At 44.0% G+C, this 19,593-nt stretch overlaps 1 protein-coding gene across 1 annotated transcript in view; it reads left to right on the forward strand.

Annotated features, from left to right (window-relative positions):
* Nucleotides 1-19,593, forward strand: part of LOC122476962 (transmembrane 9 superfamily member 2-like) — an 86,570-nt gene that overhangs the window by 35,679 nt on the left and 31,298 nt on the right. Inside the window, exons 7-10 of the mRNA XM_043569892.1 lie at nt 1,531-1,642; nt 13,788-13,867; nt 17,991-18,099; nt 19,336-19,468. Coding sequence (XP_043425827.1) covers nt 1,531-1,642; nt 13,788-13,867; nt 17,991-18,099; nt 19,336-19,468 — 434 coding nt within the window. The remainder of the gene's footprint in view (nt 1-1,530; nt 1,643-13,787; nt 13,868-17,990; nt 18,100-19,335; nt 19,469-19,593) is intronic.

Raw genomic sequence — 19,593 nt, forward strand, 5'->3', positions numbered from 1 at the left:
CACAATACAATTTGGCTTTCAATGAATTCACCCTCCAAATACTTAGTAAGGACATATCATATGTCAGACACTAGGGTGACAAAAAATGAATGGGAAGAGGTGCACATGAATGGCATCCGCAATTGTGAGTGAATGGCGTTACTGCACATGTACTTGTAGAAATAACAGTCCCACAAGGATTGCATATTATTCTTTAAACAGAAGCCAAGGGATAAATTGTATGTTGAGCAAATAATTCAAAAGGGAAGCATCACTGCTTCTCCTTTTGATTTTTCCATCTCCCCTTTATTCTTCTTTTATTTTTTGCGTGATATTGCAGTCTCTTTATTCCTTTTTCTTAAAGATTTTATTTTTAAGTAATCTTTACACCCAATATGGGCCTCGAATTTACAACCCGGAGATCCAGAATCACGTACTCTCCCGACTGAGCCAGCCAGGCGCCCCATGAGAAGGTTCTTAGCGACACATTTTCTCTTGCTATCTGAAAGTAGAGCATTCCTCTGAAAGCTTTTGGAAGTCGAAATGTCGAAAGCGAAGAAGCAATTGCCATTCATTTATACGGAAAATTTTGTGAGCGTTTCCAGACTCCCCAAATCCCCTTTCTTAGGCTTTTCTGATACCTTAAGGCACGTCTTGCTAATGGATGCACAAAATAAGCCAAGGTAAAGCGCAGATGCTCACACAGTTCAGAGCTCTGGGGGCTTGATGTCGAAATGTCGAGTGTGGTTCCCCAGGAAGGAGCTGGGCGGCGCCACTCTCGCTACTGGGTGGGAGGGGAACTGCCTCTCTAATGGCTCCCTGCAACACCAACACTGAATGCGCTTTTTGATTGTTCAGAAAAGTGAAAATCCTCTCCGGATTTCTTTCGCTTAGTGAAAACAGGTACTAATGGAGGTCTTTCGTAGAAGCGAAGTGGCATAAAGTGAGCTTTGGAAAAGCAGGGCATACCTGTTTGATGTGTTGGGCAGTATATTGACTCTTATTTGAGTGTTAGGGACATTTAGAAACAAGGCTATTTTTTTTTTTTTTTAAGTAGGCTTCATGCCCAGCAGGCTTGAACTCATGCCCCTGAGATCAAGACCTGAGCTGAGATCAAGAGTCAGACGCTTAAGCAACTGAGCCACCCTGGTACCCCAAAACAAATGTATTTAAAATCATAAAGTTTTGGGGTGCCTGGACGACTCAGTCGGTTAAGCGTCCAGCTTCAGCTCAGGTCATGATCTCACACTCCGTGAGTTCGAGCCCCGCGTCGGGCTCTGTGCCGACAGCTCGGAGCCTGGAGCCTGCTTCGGATTCTGTGTCTCCCTCTCTCTCTGCCCCTCCCCTGCTCATGCTCTGTCTCTCTCTGTCTTCAAAATAAATAAAAAACCTTAAAAAAATAAAATCATAAAGTTTTAAATACTAATTATAATGAAAGGCAAATTTTTTCAGCCTGCTACTATTACATTCCTGAATAGCCATGAATCGGAAATTTACAACGGTAGTTTGGTATACAAATTACTTTCTCTTCCTTCCCCGCTTCTTTCTTAGCTATAAGCATTCAGGTGAAGGCCGCCTAGCCTGTAATGGACCCCCTATGGAAATTCCTGAAGAACATACAGAGAAGTTTAATGTAACCTACACTTACTCTGTGCAATTTGAAGTAAGTATTCCACGCCATCATCTTACTTTTGTTCCAAATCAGGTACATAACTATCATATACTTCATTAATATTAAAGCCTTAATTTTGATCATCAGGGTTGTATAACCCAGCCAAAAGCCCGAGAAAGTAGGTAAGTTCTTTACATTCAAACCGTTCAGAGGACCATCCTTAAAGGAATATCTGTGTTACATTTACGACATTTCAGGTACCGTGCCAGGTAATTTACTTTCTCCTACTTCCTCAGAGGTTTGAAGGAAGTACGTGGGAAACCGGAGGGGGGTTGCCTGGGCTTGGCAGGTTGCTCGAGTGGGACCTGAAAGGAAGAGTATGTTGTGGAAGAGACAGAGGATAGGATATGTAGTGAGAAGAGCATCCATATTGGGCTCAGACCGACCTGTGGTTCAAATTGAGGCTTGGCCACTTACTGGCCGCGTGAGCTTAGGTAAGTCGTGGGATCTCAGGCTCGATTTCTTCTCTGGTCATTTGTTCCTCGTTTTCAGAATATATAAAGACCTTAGCATTGCACAGAATAGGTCCTCAACATATGGCCTTCGTTATTGTTTCTACACATTTAATTCTTCTTTTGTAAGTAGCTATTTTTATGAAGTGGTGTGTATCTTCAGTGGCTAGAGAGACGTACAGACTGACTATTAACAGTCTGGTGAATAATCTAACAGCTCTCTGATGCCCGTGTTTCCCAAAGGTTTTTCTGGAAACTAGTTGCTTCATATTTTATTTATTTTTGCTTTATATTTTCTTTTCTTCATATTTATTTTAAGTTCATTTATTTTGACAGAGAGAGGGAGGGGCAGAATCCCAAGCAGGCTCAGCAGGGCTCGACGCGGCCTCGAACTCACGATCTGTGAGATCACGACGAGAGCCAAGATCAAGAGTCAGACGCTCAACCGACTGAGTCACCCAGGCGCCCCTTATTTTTGCTTTGTGTTTTAAAGGGTGTTAGGTGAGAAAAGGGTCCTGTGATGGGGTTACTTTGGAGAATGCTAGGTCAAGCAATGTTAAAACAATGCATTGAGAGTATTCGTTATGTTAAAAAACACTGAATTTTCAAAAGATAATTATAATACTTAGCATTTCATAGACCATGGCAGAACTCATGGGGATATAATGTTCTTTAGAATATACAAGGGAAACACTGCACGTGGTGCCAAAAAATACACGACTTTGTACAAATGAGATATTTACATGTGCTGTTTTCACTTCATGTGTATGTCATGGATGTCTTTCCATGTCAGTAGAGTCACATCCTTTTTATTTTTTAATTTTTAAAGATTTTTTTTTGATTAGAAAAATTTCTTTATTGTTTATTCCTTTTTTGAGAGAGAGACACACACAGAGCATGAGCGGGGGGTGGGCAGAGAGAGAGGGAGACACAGAATCTGAAGCAAGGTCCAGGCTCTGAGCTGTCAGCGCAGAGCCCGACGCGGGCCTCGAACTCAACGAACTGAGATCATGACCTGAGCCAAAGTTGGATGCTTAACTGACTGAGCTACCAGGTGCCCCTATTTTTAAATTTTTAATATTTATTTTTATTTTAGAGAGAGTGCATGAGTCAGGGAGAGGGGTAGAGGGAGACAGAGAGAGAGCGAGAGAGAGAGAGCGAGCAGCGAATCTTAAGCAGGCTCCATGCTCAGTGCGGAGCCCATGTGGGGGCTCAGTCCCACGACCCTGGGATCATGTGCTGAGCTAAAAATGAAGAGTCAGATACTCAGCCGACTGAGCCACCCAGGCGCCCCAGAGTCCCATCCTTTTTTAAATTTTTATTAAAAAATTTTTTTTAATGTTTATTTTTTACACAGAGAGAGAGAGGGAGGGAGAGAATGAGTGGGGGAGGGGCAGAGAGAGAGGGAGACACAGAATCTGAAGCAGGCTCCAGGCTCTGAGCTGTCAGCACAGAGCCCGACGCGGGGCTTAAACCCACAAAAAGTGAGATCATGACCCGAGCTGAAGTCGGACACCCAACCGACTGAGCCACCCAGGCACCCCCCCATCCTTTTTTTAATTTACTGCATACTACATTTAATGTGTAGGCCATAATTGACTTATTTAGTGCTTCATTGAGAAAAACAACCCAAATGTCTAATTTTTAATTTAGAAACGGTGCTTTAATGAACATTTTTATGTTTCTTCTTGTGTGATTATTTCCTAAAGTTCAATTCCCAGCACCAGGATTATGTAGGTAAAAGGGCGTGCAGATTTCGAGAACACATTGCCAAATTCTTGTCCAGAGAAGTTGCTGGCCCAGGGATGTGCTGTTTCCTCACATACTCAGCAGTGCTAGGTTTTTGTCAATATTTTAAAATTTTGCTTCAGAGTTTTATTTTATTTATTTATTTTTTAAGATTTATTTATTTATTTTGAGAGAGGCAGAGAGAGTGCGAGCGGGGAAGGGGCAGAGAGAGAGGGAGGCAGAGAATCCCAAGGAGGCTCTGCACTGTCAGCACGGAACCCCATGCGGGGCTCGAACTCACAAAACCGTGAGATCGTAACCTGAGCCCTGACCAAGAGCCGTCCTGTGCTTCCGAATTTTAATTCTGTGACTATACCAAAGGGAGATCGATTCATATTAAGCAAACCCCTAAGGGTCCAATGTATAAACCAGAATACCGATTTATTAATTTACATGGAAAAATATGAGTGCCAGGGACCACACCATTCATGTTAGCTGGTTAGCACATCTGCCTGTGATAACGATATATGAGAAAGCAAATAGAAATAGAATAGCATAAATAGAAAGTTTGTTGGTGAGCCTAGGACCCCAGAGCAAAAGGAAGTGGGTATTAAAACGTGATATTCATGGCCCTCTAGTCCTCTCCTTGCCCGTGGACCAGATGTCTATATTCATGGGCTGGGTACTCTTAGTCCTGGACAGTATTACAGGTGTTTCATCGAAAGATTAACTTGGGGGCTTTCCTTTTATAGGGAAAGCCTTTTTTTTTTTCAACGTTTATTTATTTTGGGGACAGAGAGAGACAGAGCATGAACGGGGGAGGGGCAGAGAGAGAGGGAGACACAGAATCGGAAACAGGCTCCAGGCTCCGAGCCGTCAGCCCAGAGCCTGACGCGGGGCTCGAACTCCGGAACCGCGAGACCGTGACCTGGCTGACGTCGGACGCTTAACCGACGGCGCCACCCAGGCGCCCCTATAGGGAAAGCCTTTTAAGGCTATATGGATTTATGCATTTCTCTTTTTATTTTTTTTTAAGGCAATATCTCATATTTTTGAGTCGGCTTTGATCATACTTGATTTGGTGTAAATGACTTATTTCTTAAAGCTTTAGATGTGCTTTCTTGAGACCAAGCCCTAATCACATTATTGGGGATTAGGTCTCAAATTTCTTCAAACATTTACAAATTGTGCTCAGCTTGTGTCATTTCTATACATGACCTGCCAGCCATTACAACATGATTTTTTCCTAATCTCACTCTGAAAGCAATCGCATCTTAGGGCTGCCTTGCTTTTGTCCCTATGTATCACCTATGTGGTTATATCCATTTTATAAATGAGGCTACTGAAGCCCAGTGAGGTGGGGTAATTTTCTCAGGATCATTGCTGGCGGGAGGTGCAAGTGATATTCAAACTGTCTGGCCCCCAAACTCATAGCTTTTCTGCTATACCATTCTGGCTTTCCGTATTAAAGGTCTATTATATCTTCTGTCCACAGAGTTACTCTAAAGAACATGAGAAACGTTTATATTAGAAATGCGTGTGCGTGCTTTGGATCATCTGGCTAGAGGTCAGGATTACTTGAGCCTACATCCTGCGGTTTACGCAAAGTACAATCGGTGAAAACAGGCAATTTACTAGTCCAATATGGTCAGCCTTCTGATCTCTGGATGAAATACAGAAGTGTAATCTGGGGGAAGGAATGAAATACACCCTGAGGAAATTAAAATAACCTCTCCCTAATGATTGAGAACATTATTAAAAGTCTAAGTTATTATCAGAAGTTGATCAGGGGCACCTGGGTGGCTCAGTCGGTTGGGCGTCCGACTTCAGCTCAGGTCATGATCGGTCTCATGGTCAGTGAGTTTGAGCCCCGCGATGGGCTCTGTGCTGACAGCTCGGAGCCTGGAGCCTGCTTCAAATTCTTTGTCTTCTCTCTCTGCCCCTCCTCTGCTCACATGCTCTCTCTCTCTCTGTCTCTCTCAAGAATAATAAATAAACATTAAAAACATTAAAAGAAGATGATCAAAGAACTGAAGCCCTTCTACATTTTTATCACTTATTCATCAGCTATACACATTTAAATGTGGTGGCACGCCTGGCTGGCTCAGTCAGTAGAGCCTGCAATTCTTGATCTCAGGGTGGTGAGTTCAAGCCTTGCTTTGGGCATGGAGCGTACTTAAATTAAAAAAAAAAAAAATTAAATGTAGGAACTTTTATGCATACAGTAAGAGCCAAGGGAACGCACATCTAAATTGAAGTTCAGATTCACACTGGGAGCCTCCGTGGTATGGAGCTAGTGGACTGTCTGCCTGTCAGGAAGCAACTGTGGCTACCGACCGAGCTGAAGCTCAAGTTCAGGTGCAGCTGTACCAAATGGGGGAATTTGGGGAAGTCACGTTATTTGGGGCTAGGGCTCAATCCCTTGTTCCTTAACACACCTCCTTTTGGAAGCTGAGTTTGAAAACGTTTAGCACCGTGCCTAGCCTGTAGTTGGCACACAATCCTTTCCATTCCTTCTTGCGGACACGGGAGCACTTGATTTACAGGTGTCGCACACAGCAGCGTGAGATTGTGTGGCGAGAAAACACCACGCTGCCATAGTCTGTGTCTGAACACCAGCGCATTGCCGTTGTAGGCGGGGGAGAGCGTAAGGACGCGTGCGGTTACACATCTCTGGCGCTGTTCATTTTATGTATGGTCTCAAGTTGAAAAATGCTTTCTTAACCCGGTGATAATGATGCACATCAACCCTTCCCAAAGTGCACTCCCCAGAACACGAGCCAGACAAGTTTGGAAAGTGCCGCTTTCTACTACTTCCTTTCTGAGCTTCCCAAAGCACATGAGGAAAATATTTAAAAGTCTCCTAATGAAGAAATCTTTTGACCGAGTCTAACTCAGCATTTTGCAACCACACTGGACTCTGGAGTACTCTCGTGGAGTAAAATCTATCGCATCGTGGCTCCCACTTGGGGTGTCTCAAGTGTCCATGGTGGTTGCATCTTAGAGTAGCTCACAAAATCTTATTGAAACCACAACAGAGCTTGAGTTTTCCGCCGACAAATAAGAAGCAAACCTTCATATGTCGGTAACTGTGATATAAAAGAACTGAAATCGCATGATAGCGTATGAAGGATTTTGTCAGTTAGCTGGGTTGATGTCATTATCTATTGAGTTGCTTCAGTGGTAATAACTACTTGAAGTGGAAATTGAACGTGAATTTGAAAATCACTATTTTTCAACCTCCAATTAAGTAATTGATTCAGGCCGATAGTATCAATGGATGTTAAAATCGGAGATGAACGAGCGTTAGGAAAGCTGGTTGTTCTCACAGTGGGAGAGTGTCACCCCACGCATGACTTGCTAATTGCAAATGGGAAAATATAAAAATAAGTGAGTGGATAAGGAAATAAATGAACACGAGTTCGTATCAGTATCTCTGACCATAATGCAGCACTACAGCGTTTGGGCTAGCCCTCTCCCCTTGCTGACTGCTAACTTCTTTCTCTGATGCTGAGAAGTGTGGCCCCCATCTTCTATAATGTGTTGATTTATTTGTTTTTAAAAAATTTTTTTTTGATGTTTATTTTTGTGTGTGTGAGAGAGAGACACAGAGTGCAAGTGGGAGAGGGGCATAGAGAGAGAGAGAGAGAGAGAGGGAGACACAGAATCTGAAGCAGGCTCCAGGCTCCAAGCTGTTAGCACAGAGTCCGATGCGGGGCTCGAACCCAGGAACCGTGAGACTGTGACCTGAGCCGAAGTTGGATGCTCAACCAACTGAGCCACCCAGGCACTCCTGATTCATTTGTTCAGTCCTAGCATACATGTAGTGTCAAAACTGATAACCCATACCCCTGTGAGAGATTAATTAATTAATAATTTATTTATAAATGGGAAATTCTGATACTGATTTTTTAAAATATATTTTTAATGTTTATTTTTGAAAGAGGGAGACAGAGCACAAGCAGGGGAGGGACAGAGACAGAGGGAGACAGAGTCGGAAGCAGGCTCCAGGTTCTGAGCGGTCAGCACAGAGCCCATCGCGGGGCTCGAACTCACTGACCATGAGATCATGACCTGAGCCAAAGTCAGATGCTTATACGGCTGAGCCGCCCAGGGGCTCCGAGAGACAAATTTATTAACTGGAATACAGTGTATCTATAGCACTCATTTTAGTAAAGAAATACCTTGTGGGTTTGTTTTTTTTTAATCTTTGAAAGCCAGCACATATTTCACACAGCTCATCTCACTTAGGACTAGCCACATTTCGAGTGCTGGATAGCCACATGTGACTAGGGGCCACTACCTTGGCAAAGATCTAGACCACCGTGCTTCCTGGGAATTTCCCCTCGGGTCCACGCTTCCGCGTGTTTCCCCCCCTTCCTGCTGCTACTCACTCTCAGTACAGAAAATCTCACCAGGTCTCGTGACACGGATGGATTCCAGGCCCTTGGCTGGATGAACTACACTGTCTCACCCCGTGCGGACTGCGGAAGGCTTCCATGTACCTCTGGCACACGGGGTTGTTCTCTGGGTCAGTGGGAGAGGGGCAGGCACAATCCTGACGCAGGGACGGGGCAGGGAGATATGGACAGGAAGCCACACCCCATGCATACGTCAAACCACTTACAGGTGTCAGGACCATGCAGCAGCTGGGGCCCTCGACCACCTGAGACCTCCTTGAACCTCCTCGACAGCCACCTGCAAACTGCTGTTTGGAAGCAGAGCTCACGGTCATCGGTGAGGTTGTGGGCCTCAGCCCCTGGTCAGGCAGCTACTGGCTACAGAAAGGTCCAGAGGCGGTATAGTTTTTAGTTACAATTCTTTTCGGGTTTTTAATTAAGCGTCTTGTGGGGCACCTCGGTGGCTCAGTCGGTTGAGAGTCTGTCTCTTGATTTTGGCTCGGGTCACGATCCCAGGGTCATGAGATCGAGCCCTGCGTCAGGCTCCACCTGAGCTTGGAGCTTGCTTAAGAGTCTCTCTCCCGCTGCCCCTCCCCCACACTAGTGCATGCACGCTCGCTCTCTCTCTCTCTCTCTCTCTCTCTCTCAAAAAAGAAAGCATCTTGTGTATTTTATGTTTTCAGAAAATGATTCATGTTCCCAAATGGGTATACAGTTTGGAGTTTATATAACAAATATGTTCAGAAGTTATTGAAGGATGGGTCATAAAGATTAATATCTGAGTGAAGACCTTTTATTCATACATTTATATGACAGATATTTGTCGAGTGCCTACTATATGCCTAGCCTGGGAATTTTTATTAAGTAACTTCTTTACCTTCATTTCTCACAATAGTCCTCTGAAAGCAGGTACTGTTTTAAAACTCCACTTTATAGAAAAGAAAACCGAGGGGCACGTGGGTGGCTCAGTCGGCTGAGCGTCCAACTCTTGGTTTCAGCTCAGGTCACAGTCTCACAGTTCGTGAGATCGAGCCCCGCGTGGGGCTCTGTGCCGACAGCGCGGAGCCTGCTTGGGATTCTCTCTTTCTCCCCTCTCTCTGCCCTTCCCCCACTCTCGCTCTCCCAAAATAAAGAAATAAACTTAAAAAGAAATAAAAACTGAGACCCATAGAGGGAAAGCCACTTGCCAAATGGCTTTTACAAATGTAAAGGATTATAAACCAAGATTAGTTTGACTAGAGAGTCCAGGCTCTTGACGCAGCCTCTATAATACATGGTGTGAGTTTAAAATGGGAAGGAATTATGGCAGGTGAATTGGCCAAGAAGGCTTTATAAGAGAGGAGTGTGAGGCATTGTGGGAAGGCCAATGGACTGAGTTAAGAGACCTAGATTTTAGGCATTTGGGGAGGAGCTAGGGTAGGGCTTTCTGGGTAAGAGTGTACATGGGAACAGTACCTATGGGGAAGAGTGAACAAAAGTCCAATTGAAAGAAAATTGTCTTCATTTGCTTATTCACTCATCAGATGATAGTAAATGCATTTTATGTGCCAGGGATTAGGTGCTAGGGTCCCTAAAGGCCCAAAAGATTCAGTTTGACACCTCAGACTTTAATCGTTTATATAGTATTGGTAGGAAGTTTAGAAAGATAGACTTGGGCCAGAGTTTGAATGGCCTTGAATGCCAGGCTACGTATTACGATTCACAATACTTTTATTTCAGAAACTTACCGTTTTTATACCACGAACCAAAGGTTTTGTGGCTTCATTCTAATCACATTACTCTTAGCTATGTATGTGACTTACATAAGCTTCATTTGTGGGTTGGCCTGGGATCCTAGCCACATTTATAGCATTGGGTTTTTGTTCCCCCTCCAAAGCATATTGTTGATTTGTAGGCAGCATGGGCCAGAAACTGAATTGAGAAGCAGAGAATTTTGGTGCTGGCTTGCCTCAAGCTCACACTGTGACCTTGAGCAAGTTCGTTTTGCTCTCTGAACGTCAGTTTCCCCTGTAATAAAATGAGAGAGTTGAAATGGATCAGTAGTCTCAACCCTATCAGACTGATGTCCTCTTTTTTTTTTAATTTAGAGAGAGAGAGCATGAGTGGGGGAAAGGGGCAGAGGGAGTGATGAGAGAGAGAGAGAGAGAGAGAGAGAGAGAGAGAAAGAATGAATCAGAATCTTAATCAGGCTCCATGCTCAGTGTGGAGCCCGACATGGGACTCGATCCCAGGACCCTGGGATCATGACCTGAGAGTGGAACTCAAGATCCCGACACTCCACTGTCTGGGCCACCCAGGCTCCCTGATGTCTTATTTTAATATCAAATGTTTTCTCTGTCTCCCTTTACTATTGTAAATTCGTATTTATAGACACTAGATGATTGAACCTGTCTGTACACCTAGTTTCAATAAACATCAGTATAACATCCTAACTATAATATAAAAGAAAAAAAGTAATTTTTTAAGAAAATAGCATGTATTTCAGTACATATTTCAGTCCCCGTCAGATGCATGCACCAATGTGTTTAATCACTGTAAATGTCAGGGCTGTGAATGCAGATGAATATGAGAATATCGTCCATTGGTAGCTCAAGTTCCACATCTTTCCGAGAGAGGGCATGATTTTCTGAGATGTTGATCAACTCAGTTCTGTGTTGTGCTCGTCTCCCAGGGAAGTGCCGTGTGGGTCCCGCCTTCTCTGCTGCTTAATCCCTGAAGTATCCCCTACGCATCCTCATCGTGCCCCTTAGGGGGTGCTGCTCCCTCTGTTGCAATCACCTGGACCAGAAGAAACCCCAGCCGTCTGCCCATTTCATTCTCTGAGTCCCTGCGTGAATATTCTTTGAGTGACATCCATCGTGGGGTCCTGCGTCAGGATTCAAGAAGTCTGGTTTTGTTTCTACTTTTGCGGCTCGTGCCTCCGGTAGTAAACACGAAGGACTTGTTTACCTGCTGTGGTTGCGTGAGCACTGCCATGTAAAGAAGCGGAATAGCTCATTAGTGTTCGGGGGGATTGAGGAAGTAGGTTTCACCACTTACTTACCTTTCTGCGTTTGTCATTTTGCTCTCAAATGTGCCTTAGGAGTTTTAAATCGTTCCTTATTTTCTTAGGGCAGAGTACCACGTGTTATGGTCTGTTATTGCCAGCAGATGGCGATGTTTGGTGCAAAAACTGTCAGGCTTACCAGCTGCAGATTTTTCTAGGCTCTCTTAGTATTTAAAATTCAAACTTCATGGTGCATATTGGAAAGTATCTCTCCTTTTTGAAAGACCCGATATGAATTAACTTGCTTAAGGCAATGGGTAGGCTGGTGAAGAGAAGCCTGTAATTCAAATTTTTACAAATTAAGTCACATTTGACGACAGGCCCAGTATTTTAGTAGGACAGCTAAGATGTATGTTTTTATGCAGCGAGTAGTTGATCCCTTGATTTATCTGTAAATTCTGATTTCCTATTTATAGGTTTTAAGTGATAATTTATTTTGAAACAGTTTCAGACCACAGAAGGATTGCCAGAACAATACAAAGAGCTCCCCCAGTCCCTTTAATCAGAACCCCCCAATTGTTAATATTTTACCTCGTTTGCTCCATGGTTCACCCTTCTCTCTGTGTCCATTATCATTAGTCTTTCTCTGAATCTTTTGAGAGCTAGATGTTCTATCGCCCCTAAACGCTCCAGAGTCCCCCAAACAAGATCATTTTCCTACTAGAATAGCATACAACTAGCATATAACTCTGCAAATCAGGAATCTGTATTGCTATCACATTACCATCCCGTCCACATGCATCCATTCAAGTGTTGCCAGCTGGCCAACAATGTCACTTTTTCCCTTTGTGGTTGGAGGTCCTGTCTAGCAGTATGTGTTGTTTAGTTTGTGGTCTCCAATCCAGACCCGTTCTTTAGTCTTTCTCTGTCTTTCACATCCTTGAAATTTTTATAGAGTACAGACCTTACAATCTGCAGGATGACCAGCAAACTGGGTCTGGTGGTTCTTATTTAAAAAAAAAATTAAAAAAAACCCTTTTCTTATGTTTATTTATTTTTGAGAGACAGAGCACAGTGGGGGAGGGGCAGAGAGAGAAGGAGACACAGAATCTGAAGCAGGTTCCAGGCTCCGAGCTGTCGGCACAGAGCCCGACGTGGGGCTCGAACCCACAAACTGTGAGATCATGACCTGAGCCGGAGTCGGACGCTTAACTGACTGAGCCACCCAGGCGCCCCCTGTCTGATGGTTCTTTATGACAAGGCTCGGGCTGTACGTCCTTGGCAGGGATCGTACCACAGACCTGATGCTGCATACATCAGGAAGTACGTGATGTCAACCTGCCCCATCACTGGTAATGTTAACCAGGGTCACCTGGTCATCAGGTTTTAACTAAAATCCATCATTGAATTAAAACCCAATTAAAATCTATCATTTGGGTTTTTTTTTTTTTTTAAGTGGCACACTTTAGGGGCACCTGGCTGGCTCCGTCAGTAGAGCGTTATCTCTTGATCTCAGGGTCATGAGTTCGAGCCCCATGTTGAGTGTGGAGCCTACTTAAGAAAAAAGTAGGAAAAACACCTAACACCCAGTTTTAAATAATAAGTCATTTCAAACATTACTTAGTCAATTTGTACCAGCATTTTCCTTTTGCTAAAAGCATGTTATTGATTTGAGCGGTGATTACACTGTATTAATGGTGTGTTTATTGGGGATTCCCAGTTCCGAACTTCATCTATTGGGGATATTTTGTAAGAAAGCTACTGACAGTTTGAGGTTGATCACATGTCACAGAAACAGCTTGATTGGTAATTGTATTTTCTTTCTTTTTTTTAAGTTTATTTATTTATTTTGAGAGAGAGAGAGAGAGAGAGAGAGAGAGAGAGAACGAACAGGGCTGGGGCAGAGAGAAGAGGGAGAGGGGAAGAGAGAAAAGGACAGAGAGAATCCTAAGCAGGCTGCATGCTGTGAACACAGAGCCTGACTCCACGCTTGATCCCACAAACCGTGAGATCGTGACCTGAGCCAAAATTAAGAGCCGAATGCTTAACTGACTGAGCCACCCAAGCACCCCAGTCATTGTTTTTTCTTATGGTTTATTCAATATTGAAAACTACAAACCTTACAAACAAAGCATCTTTTATAAACTTGTTGCTACGACATCTCAAAATACTTAACATATAAAAATGTAGGGGCACCTGGCTGGCTCAGTCAGAAGAGCATGCGACTCTTGATCTGGGGGTTGTGAGTTCGAACCCCATGTTGGGTATAGAGATTACATAAATAAGTAAACAAACAAATAAATACTGAGTCTGTTTTTTTTAAAGGTGCTATTTCTGGTGAACAGTGGCAAGCTACAAGTACTTTCTTCGTAGTTCCTTCCTGAAATGAAGAAGAATATCACTTAATAAAAATAAGATAAAAATGTCAGGACACATCTTACTATTCCAGGAAGTTAGTAGTAAAGAAAAGGCGAAAATATATGCAGAATAACTTTCTGTCTGTTTTCGGATTATAACCAGCAAAAGTCACTAGAAGTTTGGTCATATAACTGTATATTTTTGTTTGTTAGGAAAACAAAAGCATCAAGTGGGCATCTAGGTGGGACTACATTTTGGATTCCATGCCTCATACCAACATTCAGTGGTTGAGGTAAGTTCTTTATTTTTAGTTTTTATTTTTAAGTTTATTTTCTTTAGTAACCTCTGCCCAACATGGGGCTCGAACTCAGCATGCTGAGGTCAAGGGTCGCATGCTCTTCTGACTGAGCCAGCCAGGTGCTTCTAGGTAACTACTTTATTTTATTTATTTATTTATGTATTTATTTATGTATTTCTTTCTTTCTTTCTTTATTTATTTATTTTTAAATGTTTATTTTTGAGAGAGAGAGACAGAGAGACAGAGAGTGAGTAGGGGAGGGACAGAGAGACAGAGGCAGAATCCAAAGCAGGCTCCAGGCTGCGAGCTGTCAGCACAGAGCCCAACGTGGGGCTCAAACTCATGAGCCGTGAGATCATGACCTGATCCAAAGTCGGACGCTTAATCCACTGAGCCACCCAGGCGCCCCCCCCCCCCCCCCAGGTGAGTACTTTATAAAACAAAGAGTAGGTAGCTTCAGTAGGAGAAATGTAAATATATATTTGTATTAAATATACATATATATATCATATATATGTTATATCTTATATATATGTACATATATATGTTATATCTTATATATATGTACATATATATATATATATCTTAAAGTTTAAGAGAGAGAACAGGGGAGGGGCAGAGAGAGAGAGAGGGAGAGAAGCAGAGAGAGAAAATTTGGGGCTGAAAGCGAGGAGCCGGCCGCGGGGCTCGAACCCATGAGTGGTGAGATCTCTATCCCTATGTGTTTTTGTTACCGGAGATGATCTTGAGTGACACCTTTTCCTCCCTGTGGCTGGTGTCCCCTCTCCTTCCTCGCACACAGCTCTCCACGTGCACAAAGAAAGAGAAAAAGGAAGACGGGCCTTAAATACACGCCTGCGTGCGTACGCCGAAGGGCAGAGCGGCTTGAGGTGTCTGAGAGGTGCCTTGCAGCCTGCAAAGAGCGCGGGGGGCGCGACGTGGGCAGGGTGTGACTGCGGAAGGGGACACCGCGCGCGAGATGAGAGGAAAGCACAGTAGAGACTTGTGCTCCTGGGTTCAGAACGTGTGAGGAAGAGGGCCAAGAGGAAGGTGGAGGCATTACATGTGAGACACCAAGACCTCTCGAGGGGCCCTTCGTTCCCTCAGCGGGGCCGGTGACAGAGAGGACCGTGTGGGGGACAAGGCGTGTCGGGGAGGGGCTGCTCATGCCACTGGTGTGCTTCCTCGTCCCTGCGAGGCGGCCGGACGCCCCGTTGGGCTCTGGGACAGCGTGAGGGAGGCAGACGGACTTCTGCTCCCGCGAGGCTTTATGTTCGGGCGGATGCAGAGGACACGCGCTTGATCGCTCGGGAACCTTCAACCGGGCCAAACCGCAGAGGTGGAAGTTTCAGCCTGAAATGGAGGGAGGAACCAGCTGAGAACGTGACGATTGGGCGTGACTGTGGCCAAGTGCTGAGGGAGGTCGGGGGGTAGGTCAGTTTGGGGTGGAAGAAGACTATGGAAGTAAAAATGATAGTGAGGGAAGGTGTGGTTCCGAGTATGGTCTCTTGAGGTGATGACCCTCCTTATATACCCATTGCCTTTTAAGTGAGAATAACACCCCCCGCTCCTGTGTTTCTACACTTATTCCTTCGTGTCTTCCTGCTCTCCCCCCCCCTCCTCCTCCTCCTCCTCCTCATTATTATGATCATATGGTAGCTTTTCCAGAGTCTTCTGTTTGGGCAGCTGTCCAGGTCCCATTTTCTCACATCCCCCGAAGTCTCCTCAGGTAAAATTTATTTAAATGGTTTCTCCAAAGGGATTGGGAGACCAAAGGGCCCCCAGATACACTGTGGGGGCTAATCTCTAGTAGTATTCATATTTATAGCATAATAAGGAATGTACTTTGTTTCAGCCATGATCTAATTCACTTACCACATTAACAGACGTTTTAGACATCAGTCATCTTTAAAATTTTTTTAATGTTTATTTTTGAGGGAGAGAGAGAAAGCATGAGCAGGAGAGGGGCAGAAACAGGGGGAGAGAAAATCTCAAGCACACTCCATGTTGTCGGCTCGGAGCCCCACATGGGGCTCAAACCCACGAACCGTGAGATCATGACTTGAGCTGAAACCAAGAGTCAGACGCTTAGCCGACTGAGCCACCCAGGCGCCCCTGAAAGTTTTTATTTATTTATTTATTTTGAGAGGGACGCCTGGGTGGCTCAGTCGGTTAAGCGTCCGACTTCAGCTCAGGTCATGGTCTCGTGGTCTGTGGGTTCGAGCCCCACGTCGGGCTCTGTGCTGACAGCTCAGAGGCTGGAGCTTGCTTTGGATTCTATGTCTCCCTCTCTCTCTCTGCTCCTTCCCCACTCATGCTCTCTCTCTCTGTCTCTCAAAAATGAATAAATGTAAAACATTTATTTATTTTCAGCATGAGAGTGTGCACACGCAAGCAGGGGAGCGGTTGAGAGAGTGGGAGACAGAGAATCCCAAGCAGGCTCCGCGCTGTCAGCACAGAGCCTGGCTCAGGGCTCGAACTCACGAACCATGAGACCATGACCTGGGCTGAAGTCGGACGCTCAACCGACTGAGCCACCCAGGCGCCCCTCCTATGCTGTACCTTTTATCCCTGTGACTTATTCATTCCATAGCTGGAAGGCCGTACCTCCCACCCCCTGCACTCATTTGCCCATCCCCCCACACCCCCTCCCCTTTGGCAGCCACAAGTGACTTATTTGTTTTATAACTGGAACTTTGCACCTCTTAATCTCCTTCATGTATTTTGCCCATCCCCCCATACTACCTCCTCTCTGGCAACCATAGACATCAATCATCTTATTGGCATCTCTTTTTAAATGTATTTTTGAGAGACAGGGAGAGTACAAGCGGGGGAGGGGCAGAGAGAGAGGGAGGGAGACAGAGGATCTGAAATGGGCTCCGTGCTGACGGTAGAGAGCCTGATGTGGGGCTCAAACTCACGGACTGTGAGATCATGACCTGAGGGAAAGTCAGATGCTTAACTGACTGAGCCACCCAGGCTCCTCCTTATTGGCATCTTTCTAGAGCAGTGTTGGTCTTTTCAGATTCTGGTGAAGCTTTGTTGATGTGTTTGGGTTTGGCTGGGTGGTGGGATGGCAGAAGGGATTGGTTTTGATTTGGGAGTGATTTTGAAGTTTAAATTTTAGAAACAGTAAGAGCTGGGAAGTACAGTGGCCATGGGGTCATTACCCTGAAGCTCATAAAAAGACCACAACCTTGGTCTATCAGTTACGAAGTCAGTCAGCCATTAGTTCAACCTTGATTCCTGGACTTTCATCCTCAGTTCCATGCTCTGGAATTGAGTTTCTGTTAATTGATCTTATTTAATTCTTCTTGCTTCCTTTTGGGAATGTACCCTTAAGAAATTCTAAAATCACCTTAAGAATAACGTGGCTTATATTGCTTTATTCGGTTTTGTTTTGTTTCTTTTTAGTGTTTCTTTTTGAGACAGAGAGAGACAGAGCATGAGCGGGGGAGGGGCCGAGAGAGAGGGAGGCACAGAACCCGAAGAAGGTTCCGAGCTGTCAGCACAGAGCCCGATGTGGGGCTTGACTTCACGAACCGTGAGATCATGACCTGAGCTGAAGTCGGACTTAACAGACTGAGCCACCCAGGCGCCCCTATATTGCTTTATTTGTAGTACAGTTTTGTGGATTATGTGTATTAATACATAATATCAATATATTGTGTATTATAATATATTAAGTTCATTTAATATACTGATGTATTCAGCTTTTGATCTAAGTCTAACCTTGGAAAAGTGATCAACATGATGAAAATTTGAATGCCTTTCTTTTATTTATTTTTTTATTTTTTATTAAAAAAAATTTTTTTTAACGTTTATTTATTTTTGAGACAGAGAGAGACAGAGCATGAACAGGGGAGGGGCAGGGAGAGAGGGAGACACAGAATCTGAAACAGGCTCCAGGCTCTGAGCTGTCAGCACAGAGCCCGACGCGGGGCTTGAACTCACGGACCGTGAGATCATGACCTGAGCCGAAGTCGGATGCTTAACCGACCGAGCCACCCAGGCGCCCCTGAATGCCTTTCTTTTATATGTACCCACATTTTCTTCTCACTGTTTAAATAAGGAATTTGACGTTTAACTTCTCTTTTTTCTTCTTTAAATTTTCTAGTATTATGAATTCCTTTGTTATCATTCTCTTCTTATCTGGCATGGTGGCTATAATTATACTGAGGACTCTTCATAGAGATATTATCAGATACAATGAGATGAGTTCTTCTGTAAGTAAAAATGCACATATTTGATTCAGCAAATATTTGAATGGCTATGTCCACTTGTCAATGTTATATTTTTACTTAGGGCATATAATACCTCGAATACAGCACATTTCGACGTCTAGCAATTTAGCCTATTATACCAAATCAGAAAGTATAGAGTTGGGTAGGTTCTATCAGAAAGTATAGAGTTGGGTATGCTCTGTAAAAGTAGAAGTCAGTTTATGAGAGAGGTATTTGTTACCCACTCTGGTTCTATTCCTTTTTATATGTTTCTGAACTTTTAAAGTATTATTTAATGTTTCCATTAATTTGGAGTATGAGATAAATGTATCAAACATTGCAAAATGTTATCATTTGGGTTAAATTTAGTTAAAAAAATCTTTTTTAACATTTATTCATTTTTTGAGAGACAGACAGAGTGAGACACAGAGTGTGAGCGGGGGAGGGGCAGAGAGAGAGGGAGACACAAAATCGGAAGCAGGCCCCAGGCTCTGAGCTGTCAGCACAGAGCCCGATGCGGGGCCTGAACTCACAAACTGTGAGATCATGACCTGAGCCGAAGTCAGACGCTTAACCGATTGATCCACCCAGGCACCCCTCTTTTTTTTTCACAAAATTTTTTTGAGGTTAAATTTAGTTTTAGCTCATTTATACTGTTTTGACTCTTATAATCATCTGTGTATTGGTGAATTTTAGATTTCTTTTTTTTTAAAAAGAGAATCCTTTGTTTTTCTTTTCTTTTTAAGGTTTATTTATTTTTGATAAAGAGAGTGCAAGCGGGGGTGGGGTCAGAGAGAGGGGGAACAGAGGATCTGAAGCGGGCTCCACACTAACAGCACAGAGCCCGATGCGGGGCTCGAACTCAGACACCATGAGATCATGACCTGAGCCGAAGTCAGACGCTCAACCAAGTGAGCCACGCAGGTGCCCCGAATTTTAAATTTCTATAAAAATTGGCCGAATTCCCTCTGTATATTAAATCATTTCACTTTCTTCATGCAATTTAGCCAGGTGTGTTCCTTATATGAGGAACACATACCCTCTAATGCAAAACCTAGAGTAAGGGAGTGCCTCATTTGGATGGCAGGATCACCTACCTTCCAGAGGGCTACTGTATCCAGAATGAGCCATCGGCTTCCAGTTAGTCTGTCTTTAGAGGAAAATTCATTTCCGTCTAACTTTGAGAGTTCTGGTAACTTTCTGCCACAGTGTGTTTACCAAAGATTTTCTCATATGCAGGAAGATGCCCAGGAGGACTTTGGTTGGAAGCTGCTTCATGGGGATGTATTCAGACCACCAAGGAGTAGAATGTTGCTGTCAGTTTTCCTGGGCCAAGGAACACAAGTTTTGATCATGACGTTTATCACCTTACGTAAGTAGGCTCAGATCGATATGCGTCATCTTAAACATTCTTAGTGAACTGTTGCCGTATGTTAAATTTTGATCCACGTGTACAAAAGGGCTTTGAAAATACCCTAAAGTTGAAGAAAATGTATG

The sequence above is a fragment of the Prionailurus bengalensis genome, chromosome X, assembly GCF_016509475.1.
Source record: "Prionailurus bengalensis isolate Pbe53 chromosome X, Fcat_Pben_1.1_paternal_pri, whole genome shotgun sequence".
NCBI lineage: Eukaryota > Metazoa > Chordata > Mammalia > Carnivora > Felidae > Prionailurus > Prionailurus bengalensis.